This window comes from Amorphotheca resinae (genome assembly GCF_003019875.1).
Source record: "Amorphotheca resinae ATCC 22711 unplaced genomic scaffold M430scaffold_8, whole genome shotgun sequence".
In the NCBI taxonomy this organism is placed as follows: domain Eukaryota; kingdom Fungi; phylum Ascomycota; class Leotiomycetes; order Helotiales; family Amorphothecaceae; genus Amorphotheca; species Amorphotheca resinae.
Window position 1 is genome coordinate 453,063 of NW_020194478.1, and position 15,625 is coordinate 468,687.

Here is a 15,625-nt window from a genome sequence, read left to right on the forward strand (position 1 = left end):
ATACCCCAATGTATGTTTCGATGATATGACTTTCAGCGCTCTTGCTGATTCTACTTGGTAGATCCATCCACGGGCGAAGGTGGCTATTCTTATTCTCTCCGGGGAGGATTGCTCATCTCCAGTTCGGGGTATCCCCCTCGGAGTCTCCCCAGGTTCATATCTCCGAATCTTCTATTTCGCGAAATGTCCCCCACGATTCCGAGCTACGTGAAGTGTTGGCGGTGGGACGGGCAGATAGATACTCGTCTAAGCCGTGCCCGTGTTCTGGCCTCGGATACTGTGTCGGTAATTGGAAGTCGAGTCCTATGGCTCCGTCCGTCCGTATTGTCCAAAGACGGTGTGTTCTTCGTCATGACTCGTGTCAAGGAGAGGCTTAGGAGGGTGGCGAAAGGAGGCAAGATGAGGCGGTGGGAGGGCGGTGGGAGGGCGGTGGAGGCGGCGGAGGCGGCGGGGGCGGGGTTTCCAGAGACCTATGATTATTAATGCTGCGACTCAAGAGGCTGGATTGTAACTGCCGGGGCGCAGATCGGATCGATGAGGCCGGCAAACAGCTGGAGACGTACGGCCGTATGGACACGAGGAGCGGTCAATGGGGTTGCATTGATAAGACGATGAATCTACAGTCCAGGAGAAGAGGAGGAGAGGAGAAGACAAGGGACGCAGAGGCATGGTCGTCGAGAAGATCTCTGGTGGCCTTGTGGCCTTACCGCCCCTCGCTAAATAAGGTAGGTAAGCTTAAAATATAGGTACCTTACCTAGGCTCTTAGAGGTATCCTTCGTAGGCGATTAACGCCCCCTTTTCTGCCGTGTGTTTAAACATAATGCACCGCTCACATCGCTCGGCCACAATCATCGTATGCCACCATTACCACTCCATTGGCTCGTTGCCCTCCCACTTCCTCACGATCCGTCTCGAGAACCGAGAGGAAAAGTAATTTCCCTACGCATACGACGACTTGGGGTGAACGGCTGTTAATGCGACCTGGGCCCGGCTCTAGATACCATGGAGCCCAAAAGGGACCGGGTTGCGAGTCACTTGATTCGACCAGCGGGTCAGTTCGATAGCAGTTCGATTCTGCAGACGCCTCGTTTGAAGCTCCCCATCTTTGCTGACCCTGGCCGGTATTATTATAGACACTCAGACGCAGGGGCTTTCCTCACATGCTGCAATCCCCACACTGAGAGTCTTCCAATCACCACAGAACTCGGCCCCTGCAGATACTCAGCTCCAGTTTGTTATCCGGACCCCAAAAACTGCAAGCCACGATGTCACTCTACAACAGCAGCGTGTGCGATCTCACGTGATGCGGGGCATACGGAGGAAGCAGAAGGAAGCCAGACAGGCAGCCCAAAGCTCCGGTGCCGTTGTCTTCCGGCCCAGTAAAGGAAGTATCAGCTCGTCAAAACCAACGGAACGTCGTGGAGGGCCAAAGGCGAAACGGAAGGACGTCTGTATGTCCAAAGCAACGCCTTCTCAGGCGGCACAGACAGAAGATGTTCTACCACTGGATTCGTCAAGTATTACCCTCGTACACGCTGGGCAAGCCACAAAGACTACGGTCGTCCAGAAGTCTGAAGAATGGCCGGCACCGCCCAATGATCGAGAAGACCTGCCTTCATCCAGAGATGAACCAAACTTTTCTGTAGATTCTAATACTGAGAAAAACTTACTATCCAGACATGCCTCATTTAGCTATTTAGGAACTGGAGTTCTAGATCCATTTGACACGTTACCGCTGTACCAGGATTCGCAAAAGAAAATACTAATCCATCATTGTAAGTGGCCTATCCTGCGCTCCTCGTCCGTATAGGTCCCTCAGTCGTTCAATTCTTTTGACTTGATGTTCCCTTACCAGTCTCGTTGCTGCTCCTGACTGACGAATTGAAAGACATTTCAGTCATCTTCAAAAGAAGGCTGGCAGTCAGCCCAAGAGTACCATGGTTCATGAAGGCGATGTCGGACCCTGTTATGCTCTCGGCTGCTCTAGTTCTATCTGCGGCACATCATGCTGCTCTTCAAGGCCACATGAGTGTCGAGTTTCTTATAAAGCAGAAAAACGAAGCTATTTCATTTATCAACAGAAGACTAGGGGATGCGGCTCTTTCCGTCAGTGACAGCACAATAGCCGCGGTGTCGTGTCTCGCTTTGTGCGAGGTGAGAATGCTTCGTCCCTTCCTTAGCGAGTCCACACGTTTCTAATGCAATCACTATCTCTTTTAGCGCTTGAGCGGTAGTCCAAGAGTCTATGAAACCCACATGAATGGGTTGGAGCAGATGATCAACATTCGTGGCGGACTGTGGGCCGCTGGGTTTGACGATACCCTGATAAACCTGATATTATGGTGGGCTAATAGTAACTGTGACGCGAATAAGAACAATGCTGAGATGTAGAGATAGGGTTACTGTCAGCGAATCTCTGTTTACTTTTCGGCAGTTCCGCTTCCTTAGCCTAGAAGACTCGACGCTCCTGTCTGGAACACACCCATTTCTCGAAATGGACAGCGAGCCTCGGTCTGGCCAAAGCATGGCTAGCACGCCACTCATGAGAGCTCACGGCATCACGAGGATTATAGCCGACTGTTTTGACAGTGTTATGTCTGTAACGCGCTCCGTAGCATCATGTAACGACTCTTCAGAATACGATTGTGCATTCTTTAGCTACAGAGTCTATCAGATTGAGCGCCAGCTCAATTCGTTGGCAATTCCCGCTGATGCCAACCCTCAACTCCTTTTGACTCATGATCATGTTCAGGAATCATGCAGGCTTGGTTTGCTCATCTATATATATTTAATCATTCGGGAGCTTCCTTGTACAGCCTCAATGTTTGAGCATATGGTTGGGAGGCTACGGGCAAGTCTGGAGCATATAAATCTCAGTGCGTGGTCTGGGCCTCTCTCAAGACTGTTACTCTGGATATTATTCACCGGTTGTGCGGCAGCTTCCTATACACCGCATAAGCCGTGGTTTGTATCCCGCATATCGCGATTGTGCATTTCAGCGCATCTTACGCGTTGGCGAGAAATCAAAAATGTATTAGTAGGCATCGTCTGGCTCGAAAGTGCTTGTGAGCAGATCTGCAAACCGGTCTGGGTGGATGTTATGGAGGAGACTTTGTCTATAGGACTAGAGGGAGATTTTCCCTTATTTAAGCATGATATTCTCTGTACGAATTAAGAAAAGATGCCCCTACTCCAGTCTTGCAGCCTTCCTCCTCAACACCGAGATTTTCTTCAAGCGCTCATCCTCGTCCTTTGTGAGATTCAAATACACCTCTACCGCCAAGATGTGAATGACCTGCGCTATCCACGATGAAACTCCAAATGCGAGCCCCAAAATAGCAGCGCTCTCTTCTGGATATCCGTACTTCATTGAAGCATTTGCGATTACATATACAGGCTCGCTTGACGATGTGATATTTGAGCAAGAAGGATACCTATCGAAAAGATCCGAGCTCGTTGGCTCGTCGTACATGAAGAGGATTTCCTGGCAGGTTGTTACGACCCTGTAGCGGTCAGGGCAGAATACGGTGACGGAAATGGCTATAGCTGCCATCACGAAACGCATGGTTAGAATAGAGCCGGCATATGCCCATGTTCGCAAGATCCAGGCGCGATGTTGATCGATATGGAGATTGCGGATTGCGGTCCAAGATTTGTATGTTGAGACTGTAGTCAAGGAAGCGAGCAAGATAACGGCAGCCCGCGTTGTGATTGTGCCACTAAAGCTCTTGGGTGCGATGGTCAATGCTGCTAAAAGGGAGTTAGGGAGGGCAACGGCGCGGAAAGGGGCAACGCGTACTGAGATTGCCCATCATGAGGAGCACTAGAAGCAAACGTCCATTAAGCTTGTGCATGTACGTGTATCGACGACGTAAAGCAGGGACAAATTGTAAGGGTAGGAGAGCACCAGCAGCTATTGAGGTGTCAGCAGGTGATATGTCACTTATGGGAGAGCATGTCAGTCAAAGGGTGACGCACGAAGCACGCTCCAGAGATGTAAGGTCATTCCAACTTTCATCAGTCCATCTTTGAACCAGAATGGCTCACCTGGCCCTGCTGTTGGAAACCTGACTGTTAAACGCAATAACTCGATTTCCTAATCGGGTAATACCATATTACCGGTAGATCAGGAGTTAGATTTTGCTTAGAGTTTGATACAGAGTTTTTACTTTGCTACCTACTCTACTGTAGTAATAGAGCCCTATTACTACAGATCCGTTATACTGATTTGCTACTGTTACCTGTATATAGAGCCTCCTTTTTGATCCTAGTTTAGTAGTTTAATTTAATCTAGTTTAATCAAATCTACTTAATTCGCTCCCTTTAATCGATCACTAATTTATTCTATTTAACAGTTATAAGCCCGGGTTACTTTCTATAGCTACCGAAACTATGTGATCAGACTCCCTAACCGACTTGATTTTTTGACACTACTATCGACGTGATTTCGGCTAATACTAACGTAGTAAACAAGCCTGTTTTTCGACTTTTAAGTAGACATACAAGGCTTAACAAAAGCTAATTAAAATATCCTAAACAACGCCGCTAATAGGCTACCTAATTAATTTAAAGGCGCTAATTTAAGTACTTATTTAACGATTTAGACTTACCCTAACTTACCTAATTTAGTAACTAGTTAAACAACGCGTTTAGTAGCTGTTTCTACCTAACTTACTACTAATTCGACTTTAATTATTATAGTAGGTATAGTTAATACGACTATTACTACTTACATCCTTAATAAAACCGACGATTAGGACGATTAGATTAAAGGGATCTAAGCTATAGCTAGAAGCGCTAATATATAGAACTTCGTAGATCCTTTAAAGGATCGACTACTACTTTAACCGCGAGAGCTAGTTTAGCCCGAACCGGGCTATGTTCGAGGGCAATCAAACGTAGCTTATAGCTAGTTAAGTAAGGGAGAAAGAGAGTAGTTACAGATCCTTTAAAATCGATATAATAAGGAACAACGACTGTTTAAACAGTAACAACAAGCGTTAAACGACTTATAGATACGAATAATTAACACGATACAGAAAGAATACGTTTACTACGTTAACGCTAGCGCTATAGTATATAATATACTCGTAGAACTAAAAAAGAGAGTAGCTCCTTTAGACGATGTAAGGTAACAGGAACTAATTAAGAAGTATAAGTTAGCTTAGGAGGTACCTAAAAGGGGGCAATTAGTGGCCGCTTAGATCGACAGCTTTAAATTAGCGTATAACAACTGTCTAGCGCTTAATATAGCTAAAGTTTTAGGTACCTGGCTAATCTACGACTTTGTAGCCGCTATAGAGGGTATAGATCTAGTGTTTACCTAGATAGTAAAACACTAGCTTTTTAGGGGGGAGAAACTCGAATTTAAAGACGTACTTAACGAGTTTAAGCTTAAACTTAGGAGCAAAAGGTAACTAAAAGTAAAAGAAGGATATTACGTGGCGTTCCCTACCCTTTAGGGGCAAAGCTTAGACAAAGGGAGTAAACGGCCCCTTAAGTACCTGTATAGTAAGAGACACTAGTTTAAGGACTGTTATTACCTAATCCCTAGTAAAAGGCTAGCGGGATAGGTACTAAACAAGAAGATCTAAAAAGAGATTAGCGCGAAACTTAAGTCTAACGCCTCTATTAAGAAGAGGGTAGAGGCACTCTAAAAAGAGGATTAAAACACGTCTAAATTAAGTAATTCGAACCTAAATACAAAAATAACTATAGTAATTAATAAAGAAGAGGATCCCCTTAAAGCGTTTATAGTATTAGCTATATCTACTAATATAGCTACTAAAATAGCTAACCTAACTACCGAATTTAGTTATTTAGTCTTAAAAAGAAGGGAACAGGATTACCTACTAAAAAGAAGCTTTATACTCGACTTAGGTACTATAATACATGTCTGTAACGACCTAAATAGGTTTAGCTTTGTATAAAAAGCCTTAGAACAAAGCTTCTTATTAGCTAGTAAGGATCGAATTTAAATTAAAGCCTTTAGTATAGTAAAAATCTAACTCTAGGGGCTAAAGGGGCCTTTTACTATTAAGTTACTAAATACCGCGCTAGTCCCTACGTTCTATACTAACGTAGTATCCCTACGTTAATTAATCTAAAAGGGGATCTACTAGGATACTAAAGGAGGACGATTAACCTTTAGAAACCAAACCTTTTACTATACGCTAGTTTAAAATAGCTAGTAGATACTAGAATATAATCTAGTTACTAAACTTAGAAACGACGCCGTAACTACTAATACTATAGCGTACCCTATAAACAGTTATATTCTAGCGCTATCTAGCGCTTTAACCGACCTTTAGTATAGAAGGATAGGTCACCTTTAAATAGAGGCTATTCGGCGCCTCTTTAGCGCTACTAGAGACGTTAAAATAGTAGATATAGACTAGTATCTTATTACCCCTTATAAAACGTGCTACTTATCTAACGTAAAATAACGAATATCCTAGGTACTAGCTAAAAGAGCTACTACTCTGTTTAGGTAAATACACGTAGATCTTATCCCTTTTTATATAGTAGATACAAGAGAGCGCTATATCTTTTATATCCTAGATAACTTAACTTAAATAAACTTCGTATATACTATAGAATCTAAACAAGAAACCCTTAGCGTTCTACGCTACTTTGTACGTATAGTATATAGGCAGTAGGGGTTTAGAGTAAAGGTTATTTAAGTAGACAGTAAAACGTTACTTAGAGAGGAGTTTAATAAGTAGGTAATAGAAGAAGGGATCCTAGTAGAACGATTAGCGCTACAAACACTAGAACAAAACAGTCTAGCTAAGCGATCTAAGGGAGTAATCCTTTAGAAGGGTATAGCTCTTTGTATAGAGAGTAGGCTACTAGAGAACCTATAGCCTAAAGCTAGTAAAATAGTAGCCTACCTTATTAATAGATCCCCTAGCGCCTCGTTAGCTTAGAAAACCCCTTACTAGTACCTCTAAGAGGTAATAGAGAGTAAAAAAAAGAGGCTTAAACCTAAGCTTAGCTACCTTTAAGCGTATAGATGTAAGGCGTACGTACTAAACAAGACTAGGGCTAGACTAGATAAGTTAGATCTTAAAGCGTTTATTAGATACCTTGTTAGATATAAGTCGACAAACATATACCGAATATAGATCCCCTTAAAGAATCAAATAGTATCTACCCGTAACGTTACCTTTAATAAAACAGCCTGTTACGATCTAGTAGAACTATAGAAGGCTAAAGAACAGGCTATACAGGCCCTAGAAGAGACATCTTAACAGACAAAGAACTAGTAAATTAAAGAATCAGATACTAAAGACGTTATAGTAGTAGAGGTGCCTTAATAGGTAGAGGATAGGAGAGAACACTTAGTTAAGCCTTATTTAGTGCCTTAGGTTAGTACTAAAACTTAGATTCCCTTACTTACTATACCTTTGCCTACCTTACAGGCTATACCTAACGTTAAACTAAACGAATTAGACGAATCCTATAAACAAATAGATCTAATAGATTAAACGGATCTACCTGTAAACACGCTAAACACGCTAGGATCTATGTTAAATAAACTTACTACTCTAAACACGCTAAACGCGCTAATTAGATCAAATAGATCGACAGAATTAAGTTAATTAGTAGAGCTAATAGCTAAAAACAACAAATCTAAGCCCTTAGTACAATCTCTTAAGCCTTACGATCCTTTTGATCTACCTGTTTTTAACAAACCTAACAAATCAGATGTAGAGATAGAAGACACGCTACTAATACAGCTAGATCCTATCCTGTTGTCTAATAACGTTACGATTCGACAGAAGGGGCTATAAAGAGGGCCTAGATCTAAAGGTATTAGGCGTAGTAATATTATTAAAGGCCTTAAGGAGCGACGTTAAAACCGTAAACACGCCTACGTAGTATAATAAGAGAGGATTAACAAATATAGTAGGTTCTATTTAGCCTTCTAACTAGGTACTAAATACAAGAAACAAAGACTTTATTAAACCGATCTCCTAGTACTACCTAGCTACTAGAGGGAGCTTTAAAACTACCCTTATAGTACTAAGTTTAGGATCGCGGTAGAGAAAGAGTATATAGATCTAAAGAGGTAAGGAACCTTTAAACTAGTCTACTGTTTGACTATTAAGAGATATGTAATCCTTATAAGGTAGGTGTTTATATATAAATTTAATACTAACAGCTTTCTAGCCAAATTTAAGGCTAGGCTTGTAGTTAGAGGCGATCTATAGCGCCCTAACAGCCGTAACAATTACGCTACTACCCTTACGTTAAGAGTATTTAAGGCTCTAATAACTATAGCGGCCTAGTTTAATCTTAATATCTATTAATTAGACGCTATTAACGCGTTTACTAATAGTAATATAGACAGTAAAGTCTATATTTACTACCTAGAGGGATTTAGTAAGCTAGAACACTACCTCCTTTTCTTATAGGCCTTATACAGCCTTTGTAGATCACTACTACTCTAGTATAGCGAGTTTACTCGTACACTAGAAGAACTAAGGCTGTTTCCTATACCTAAAGCAGACTACCTTTATATAAATAACAAGCTAATAGTCTTCTTTTACGTAGACGATATAGCGATATTATCTAGACGATCTGACTATAACGAATTCCTCTCTTTTAAAACAAAGCTATTTAGTAAATATAAGATACGAGATCTAAGGGAGTTAAGTTAGTTCTTAGGGATAAGGGTAATAAGGGATAGAACGGCGCGGCAGATCTAGCTAAGCTAAGATTTGTATATTAAGTCTATTACAAAGAGGTTCTACCTTAACAAAGGTAAAGCACTAGCTACACCTATAGCTACTAACGAATTAGCGCTATATACAGGGAAAGTAACAGATTAGAAGGTCTTAGCCTACTAGCAAAAAGTAGGCTTGATTCTATACACTACTATCGTTACACGGCCGGATACAATAAGAGCTACTATACGGCTTTCTAAGTTCTTAATTAACCCTTTGCTGGATCACTACTAAGTAGCAGATAAGGTAATTAGATACCTGTATTTAACAAAACACCTAGCTATTAAATACAAGGATAGAACGGATTTAGGGCAAGCCTTTGCCTACATAAGTAACGCTGTGTTTACTAATAACCTACTAAATAGACGTAGTACAGAAGGTTACGTATTCTACTTGTTTAGAGGGCTAGTTAACTAGAAATTAAGTAAGCAAAAGACTGTCACTACTTTAAGTATAGAGGCAGAGCTGTTAGTAGTAACACACGCTATAAAAGAGCTATATTAGTAGCGTAAGGTATTTGCGAACCTTACATTAGAGTTTGATCCGGGGTTTAAGTACTCTATAAAGGTAGATAATCTACAAACGATACAGCTAATAGAGCTAGGAACACCTAGACTAGCTACTAAGCTTAAGTACGTTAATATCTACTAACACTAGCTAAGGCAGGAGGTAGCTACCTAACGCGTTAAGTTAGAGTAGATATCGACTAATAACATGCCGGCTAATAGGCTTATAAAAGCCCTACTACGTTAAAAACACTAAGAGTTCGTTAAACAGCTTAAACTAGTAGATATTTGATACTAAATTAGCTAGCCTACGTCGACTAGTAACTAAAGTTACGAGCTAAAGAGGATTAGTAAATTAAGTATAAAAACTAGCTAGAAAGACTACTAGAACCTAGATCTAGACTAAATACGCGGGTTATAGTAGATATATACTGTTTTTAGACACTTATTTAATTAATTGTTTGATTATTACGTTCGTTAATATATTTATATTAAGTATATAGATAGAGGGCCACTTAGAATAGGTAAATAGCTTTACTATTTCCTAATTAGGAACAAAATCGTGACTTCCTAGAGAGGTGTATTAGAAACCTGACTATTAAACGTAATAACTCGATTTCCTAATCAGGTAATACTATATTACCGGTAGATTAGGAGTCAGATTTTGCTTAGAGTTTGATACAGAGTTTTTACTTTACTACTTACTCTACTATAGTAATAGAGCCCTATTACTACAGATCTGTTATACTGATTTGCTACCGTTACCTGTATATAGAGCCTCCTTTTTGATCCTAGTTCAGCAGTTTAATTTAATCTAGTTTAATCGAATCCACTTAATTCGCTCCCTTTGATCGATCACCAATTCATTCTATTTGACACCTGCCCTACTCAGCCAGGTTTCGTAATCCAAGGATGGAAGACTGAATATGCTGAAGGCTGAGAAAAGTCCAGCGGTGAAGAGGAAGAGAAAGAGGTTATAGCGTTTGGTGAAGCCCGTCCACCGGAGCGGAATCCCCAAGACATTTGGAATGGTTTCGGAGGTGCGGGGAGTAGCATTTGGTGGCTCGTCCACACAAGGCTGTGGTGGTTGGAGGGGCGCGGTTTCCGAGGCTGACATTTTGTGATAGACTGGAAGAGAGAAGACTGCAGGCTATGACAAGTCTGGCTTGTAATATAGAGAGGATGCTTGACTGATTGGTTGGTGGAAACACAGTCTTATCCCGTGTCTTGTCCGGGCCGGTCAGTGTGTTGAATTTCGCCAGATATCGTGCCTGCTCTTGACGGTGATCCTAAGGTGCCTCGGCGACCTGCAAGAGGGAACGTGGCATCAAGAGTAATGTGAAGGTGTATCGAAAGGGCGAGGGTTTATCTACCTTGCTTTAGCTATCACAATGCCTTGTAGAGTGAGTGGGGGGATGTCAGAGAAGCGACAGGCGGCTACATCCGCGTCATCAACAGCTTCACTGAGGCGCATCAGAAAAAGGAGTGAAAAGGGTTTAGCGAGTGGCAGGGATGCGGTTCACCCGATTGCACACCCAAGGGATCGGCCGAGTCTGAGCATTTGCCGAAACAGGATATCTCACATCGAGCATTTCCCGAGATGGGAATGGGACAAATCGAGTACAGAGATTCAAGTAGGATCTCTAATATAAGACCCCATTCCCCTCTCGAAATATCTGTATCCTCTGCGCAGACACAACGAACAAAGAGAGAATGAGTTCGTCCAAGATACCCGAGAGATACAGTCTGTTGACAGTCAACAATGTTACAAAAGATGTTACGGTCTTTGTTGGCCTTGTAGTGTCTGGAATTCTCGATTCCGAGCTGCTGGCGCGCAAAGCCTCGGAGTTGATTTCTCTGTGGCCCATCCTCGGTGGAGAGTTGGTGACGAAGGTCCTTTGCCTTACATGGACTGATGCAATACGCTTCAGCTAACAACTTCTAGACCGTACCATATTCATTCACGACGGGCTCCATAGTCGACTTTAAGTCCCGACATATCGACAAAGCACTCAGCGAGGTTCTACCATTCAACATTGCTGTTGACGATACCGACTTCGACCGGCCATCATACCGAGCTTTCGACAATCACGATTCCGGCGACAGCTTATTCCATTTTGAGTCGATACGAGCTCTGAATCCGCCCGTCAAGAACCTCTTTGCGCTCCGCGTTACTGTTCTCAAGGATACCACCCTGTTAGGTTTCCGTGTGCCGCACCACCTCTGCGATGGACAGAGCGCTTATGACGTTGTCCGAAGTTATTGTAGGCTGATTGCAGGGGAGGCTCCTCCTCAACTCGTGTTTCCGCCGGACACTGAGGTTCCACTCTCTAAGCTCGTTCAGTTTGCTGGCTCTTTTCCCGAAAACAATCCCGATCAGGACGATCGGTTCGTAAACCCGTCCGATAACTTTGCACTAGGCACTGCGCCTGTAATGAAATATATTGGACATACATTTCTCCAAAGTGCTAAAGCAATGATCGGTTTGTCGGAAGGGCACGAGGAGAGATATATTCATCTCCCTAATGGCCTTGTGCAAGAGTGGAGGAGGAGTTGCCAAGAAGAGCTTGAGGAAGCGGTAGCACAAGGGAAACTCGAAGCAGCTGCTGGGGTGGAATTGTCCAAGAACGATGTGATCACAGCATGGTTTCTAAAGGTACTGTTATGGTCCATGGTGTCTTTGATCATCTCGCTGACTTGTCTACTCACACGTCAGTGCGCATTTGCTCATACCACTCCAGATGAGGGCCCTGTTGATTTTATGTATAACTTTAACTATAGGTCAGCGCTCGAAGCACCCGAGCCTGGCACTCTGTATCTCCATAACAGCTTTTACAACATTCGCACACATTGGCCATCTTTGCGGGAGTTCCAGGAGGCGTCACTTGCGAGTATATCGCTTGCTATCCGGCTGTCGGTGCTTCGGAACAGACAGCCCTGGGCTATCCATAGGTCCCTAAATTATTGGGAGCAAAACATCAACGAAGCAGTAGTTTTTGGATCTCCAGGGACTAGATTAGACTTTCTACCCATCCTTTCGCCTTGGACTACGTTTGAATATAACGGGATGGACTTCACGGAAGCGCTCGCACAAAAGAGCCAGCGTGATGGAGTACAAGGCAAAGTGATCTTTACCCACCCGTATGTCGCATTGCCTATGTCTATAGCGGTCAAGCCATTTGCTATTGTGCTCAAGGATGGGCACGGTGGTTACTGGTTGCGCTCTACTTTGTTAAGTTCAGGATGGAAAGCACATGAAATATAGATGTTAGAGATCCAGCTGCGGCTTCTAATAAAGTCAGGCGTTGTGATCAGGGCTGATCTAGACTCAAGAGGAATGAATTTGTTGTTGACTTCTAGGTCTTCACTGATAATCTTGTCATACTACTAAAAGCCTTAGATTATAATTAGGTTTCACGGCGATGTTATTATAACTTGTGTCTTCTCCTTACTTGAGTTTTGAAATATCAAATTTATTCCATAATGCAGCAGAAAGTCGAAAACTCGAAATCGATGCAGTCTGGCTAGGGCTTCTGCAGCTCGACTTACTTTTGCAATGTGAGTCTAGGATCCTCAAATTGGAAATGAAGTTGTAGACTGTCGCTCCTGACGCGGATAATGGAAAAAGATTCGCCGACTTGGGCCAGTTCGGGATCGATGAGTGGTGTGTACGTGCAAATTATGTACGAGACAAGATATTCAAACAGATTCAGAGATCTGCTTCAGGTACGGCGGGTTGGGCCGTAGCTATTCAGTCTATAAGGTAAGGTGAGGTTATCTTACCTTAGGTAGGTATCGTTCCATTTGTAGCACTAGTGCGATTTAAGCGAAGCGGCGCTAAGAACACAATCATATCTGCCAAAATTAGTTTCCCCTCCGTAGATATTTCTTCCAACCAACCACATCATCTTCCAACCGCCCCTCTCATCTCACCAACCAACCTCAACCAATCAATCAAACCCCTCTCACCCCACCAACGAACCACCCTGGAACAAACTCTCAAGGTGTTTCCACGACCGCCGATTCCAGAACGCTACTCCTCATTGATGTCGAGTCCTCGCAAGCGGGCTCTCAATGAGAGAAAGTCGTCATACCGCGCGGTGAGCCAGTCCTCTATGATCTCGATATCTACGACATCAGAGTTTCTCGAGAACAAGGTTGCACAGTTGAGCTCAGAGCTGGAGTATCTTGAAGCCTATCGACATGGTTTACTCGACGTCGAGAAGGCGGCGATGGCCAAGGGCGTCGCAAAAGAATTGAAGAAGGTCGAAAAAAGGATTCTCCCTGTCGGGAAGGAGCTTGTCTGTCTCAAAAGACAGAAGAAGTTTATTGATGACGATTTGAACGAGAGCCTTCCGAGACATGCGACAGTTGAAGATGCATACGCAGCCTTGATTGTCAACAAAGTTATGTCAGCCGGAATACAGAACTCACGTAACTTCAAACAGACACGTTTTGCGGATGGAGTTTGTGAGTACTACAATGCAGTCCAACGCTCCAAGGACGGCAGAAAAATGAAATGGTGCCATATCTTTGCAGATTGGCTCCCTGCAGATTGTGTCAAGGTAGCGCATCTGGTCCCAAAGCTCCTAGAGTCTGAGGAATTGAGTTACTTCTTCGGTGTTGGAGAAGTAGTTCTTTCGGCCCCCAACAACGGTAAGTCAAGATAGGACACAGCAACACGTTTGAAACAGCTAATCTAATAATAATAGGTCTAACGCTCTACCGGAGCATGGAGCAATCCCTCGACCGGGGAACCATCGTGATTGTCCCTGTGCCTCCGAAAAATGCCGACGAATTGACGCGATGGAAGTGCGTCCTTGTCGACAAGACAATGTCGAACCAGACTTTTTTTCCAGGTCGCAAATATAAGGTTAGTTTTGCATATCCTATGCCAAATAAATTGGAAAATTCAAAGACTGATTATGTCAATAGGAGGTTGATGGAAAGGAACTTACTTTTCTCGGTACAAACCGACCGGCACGTCGGTATCTGTACTTTCGCTACATCGTGACCTACCTATATCGGCAGAGGGTCGGGTCCATGGATTGGAGAGCAGAGATCGAAGCACAGGGGAAAATGTGGGCGACTCCAGGAAAATACCTTCGCAACTCAATGCTCACCACTTTGGCCCGGAGAATTTCTGATCAGTACTTGCCAGAAGTATTTTGGAAGGGCAAGTTCGACCAGGCTGATGGCTGCGCAACTCGATCTGAAGAGGATGAGAAGACATTGGTTATGTCACTCGATATCCGCCTTCGGAGTGAAAGCCAAGAAAGCGTGCGAAGGTTCATCAGGGCCCAAAACGAAGGGGACGAAGACGAAGAGGACGAAGAGGACGAAATCGAAGAAGACGAGGAAGACGAAGAGGACGAAGACGAAGAGGACGAAGACGAAGAGGACGAAGACGAAGAGGACGAAGACGAAGAGGACGAAGACGAAGAGGACGAAGACGAAGAGGACGAAGACGAAGAGGACGAAGGCGGAGCTGAGGTCTGAGGACTAATAAGTTAAAAAAAGCTGTCCTGGCTATTGGACAACAATCTCATATTAAAGTTATTATAAGCGTAGACGGAAGTATCTGAAATTCAACCTTGCTGAAGCTAAAGAGAAGAGGGTTGGCGTTCGGAGTATGGTTTAGGACGATGAAGAGGGAAGAATTAAGATACCATGGGTTCTGGTCATTGTTGCTAGTGTGCTACCATAGAACTTTAGCGTTCATATCAATACTATGCTTGCTCTCTTCCTCAGCTCAATCAATACTGCTCTATCATGGATCTCAGGTGCCTGCAGCTGTCGGTGCGTGTGATGGAAATCTTCAAGCCCCACTGGTGACCTTGCCCTACAAATATTCTTCAAAAGATTCTGTCTATCCATAGATGTACATTTCTAGCGCGGAATTCGACGTGTCGCTCTCTCGCAATCTGATGGATGACTTCTGTGCTTTTCTTGGCACTAGTCATCAGCAGTTTGAAGATCGGTCCAAGGTTTTGGTTGCAGATAATCTTCTTTAGCTCCCTTGCAATGAAAGAAAGACTGACTAACGGTAAAAAACAGAGATCTATATACAGGAGATATTTGCCACCCGCTTGCCTATATCCGAGGATATAAAAGGACGAGGTTTGGATCCTATATGACCGTTCTAACGGCTCCTTCTTTTCGCACAAGATCTCATCGTGTCCATGCCAAACAGGTTTTGAAGGTCTCCTTTGTTGATAACCAACGCCCCGCCCAAGGGCCTCTGCTTTCATGTTATTGCTTTGCTTGAGAACAACATAACCAAAATCTTCAATTGCGATCAGATGTGGCACTTTCAGGATACGAAACACCTGCTCCACAGAGATAAATGGTCTTCGGGTGTAGGATAGTGCTCGAGGTCCGTAAGT

General features: G+C 43.4%; 5 protein-coding genes across 5 annotated transcripts; 4 read left to right on the forward strand and 1 right to left on the reverse strand.

Moving 5' to 3' along the window:
- Nucleotides 1-69: 69 nt before the first annotated feature.
- Nucleotides 70-487, forward strand: M430DRAFT_254354 (hypothetical protein). The gene has a single exon (XM_024865248.1). It carries the CDS (start codon nucleotides 184-186, stop codon nucleotides 481-483), a length of 300 nt encoding a protein of 99 aa, XP_024719512.1. The 5' UTR covers nucleotides 70-183; the 3' UTR covers nucleotides 484-487.
- A 383-nt stretch (nucleotides 488-870) lies between these two features.
- On the forward strand, nucleotides 871-3,189 carry M430DRAFT_35753 (hypothetical protein). Its single transcript, XM_024866804.1, has 5 exons — nucleotides 871-1,052; nucleotides 1,135-1,776; nucleotides 1,890-2,155; nucleotides 2,222-2,343; nucleotides 2,399-3,189. Exons 1-5 carry the CDS (start codon nucleotides 1,004-1,006, stop codon nucleotides 3,174-3,176), a joined length of 1,857 nt encoding a protein of 618 aa, XP_024719513.1. The 5' UTR covers nucleotides 871-1,003; the 3' UTR covers nucleotides 3,177-3,189.
- M430DRAFT_277152 (hypothetical protein) lies at nucleotides 2,791-4,067 on the reverse strand. Its single transcript, XM_024865698.1, has 3 exons — nucleotides 3,980-4,067; nucleotides 3,801-3,914; nucleotides 2,791-3,751 (listed from the first exon to the last, which is right to left on the reverse strand). Exons 1-3 carry the CDS (start codon nucleotides 4,017-4,019, stop codon nucleotides 3,189-3,191), a joined length of 717 nt encoding a protein of 238 aa, XP_024719514.1. The 5' UTR covers nucleotides 4,020-4,067; the 3' UTR covers nucleotides 2,791-3,188.
- A 6,885-nt stretch (nucleotides 4,068-10,952) lies between these two features.
- M430DRAFT_105194 (hypothetical protein) lies at nucleotides 10,953-12,504 on the forward strand (the record flags this gene model as incomplete). Its single annotated transcript, XM_024860987.1, has 3 exons — nucleotides 10,953-11,132; nucleotides 11,185-11,895; nucleotides 11,956-12,504. The coding sequence occupies 3 exons, from the start codon at nucleotides 10,953-10,955 to the stop codon at nucleotides 12,502-12,504; spliced, it is 1,440 nt and encodes a 479-aa protein (XP_024719515.1).
- A 792-nt stretch (nucleotides 12,505-13,296) lies between these two features.
- M430DRAFT_142176 (hypothetical protein) lies at nucleotides 13,297-14,738 on the forward strand (the record flags this gene model as incomplete). Its single annotated transcript, XM_024862747.1, has 3 exons — nucleotides 13,297-13,895; nucleotides 13,952-14,112; nucleotides 14,175-14,738. The coding sequence occupies exons 1-3, from the start codon at nucleotides 13,355-13,357 to the stop codon at nucleotides 14,736-14,738; spliced, it is 1,266 nt and encodes a 421-aa protein (XP_024719516.1). The 5' UTR covers nucleotides 13,297-13,354.
- Nucleotides 14,739-15,625: the final 887 nt, after the last annotated feature.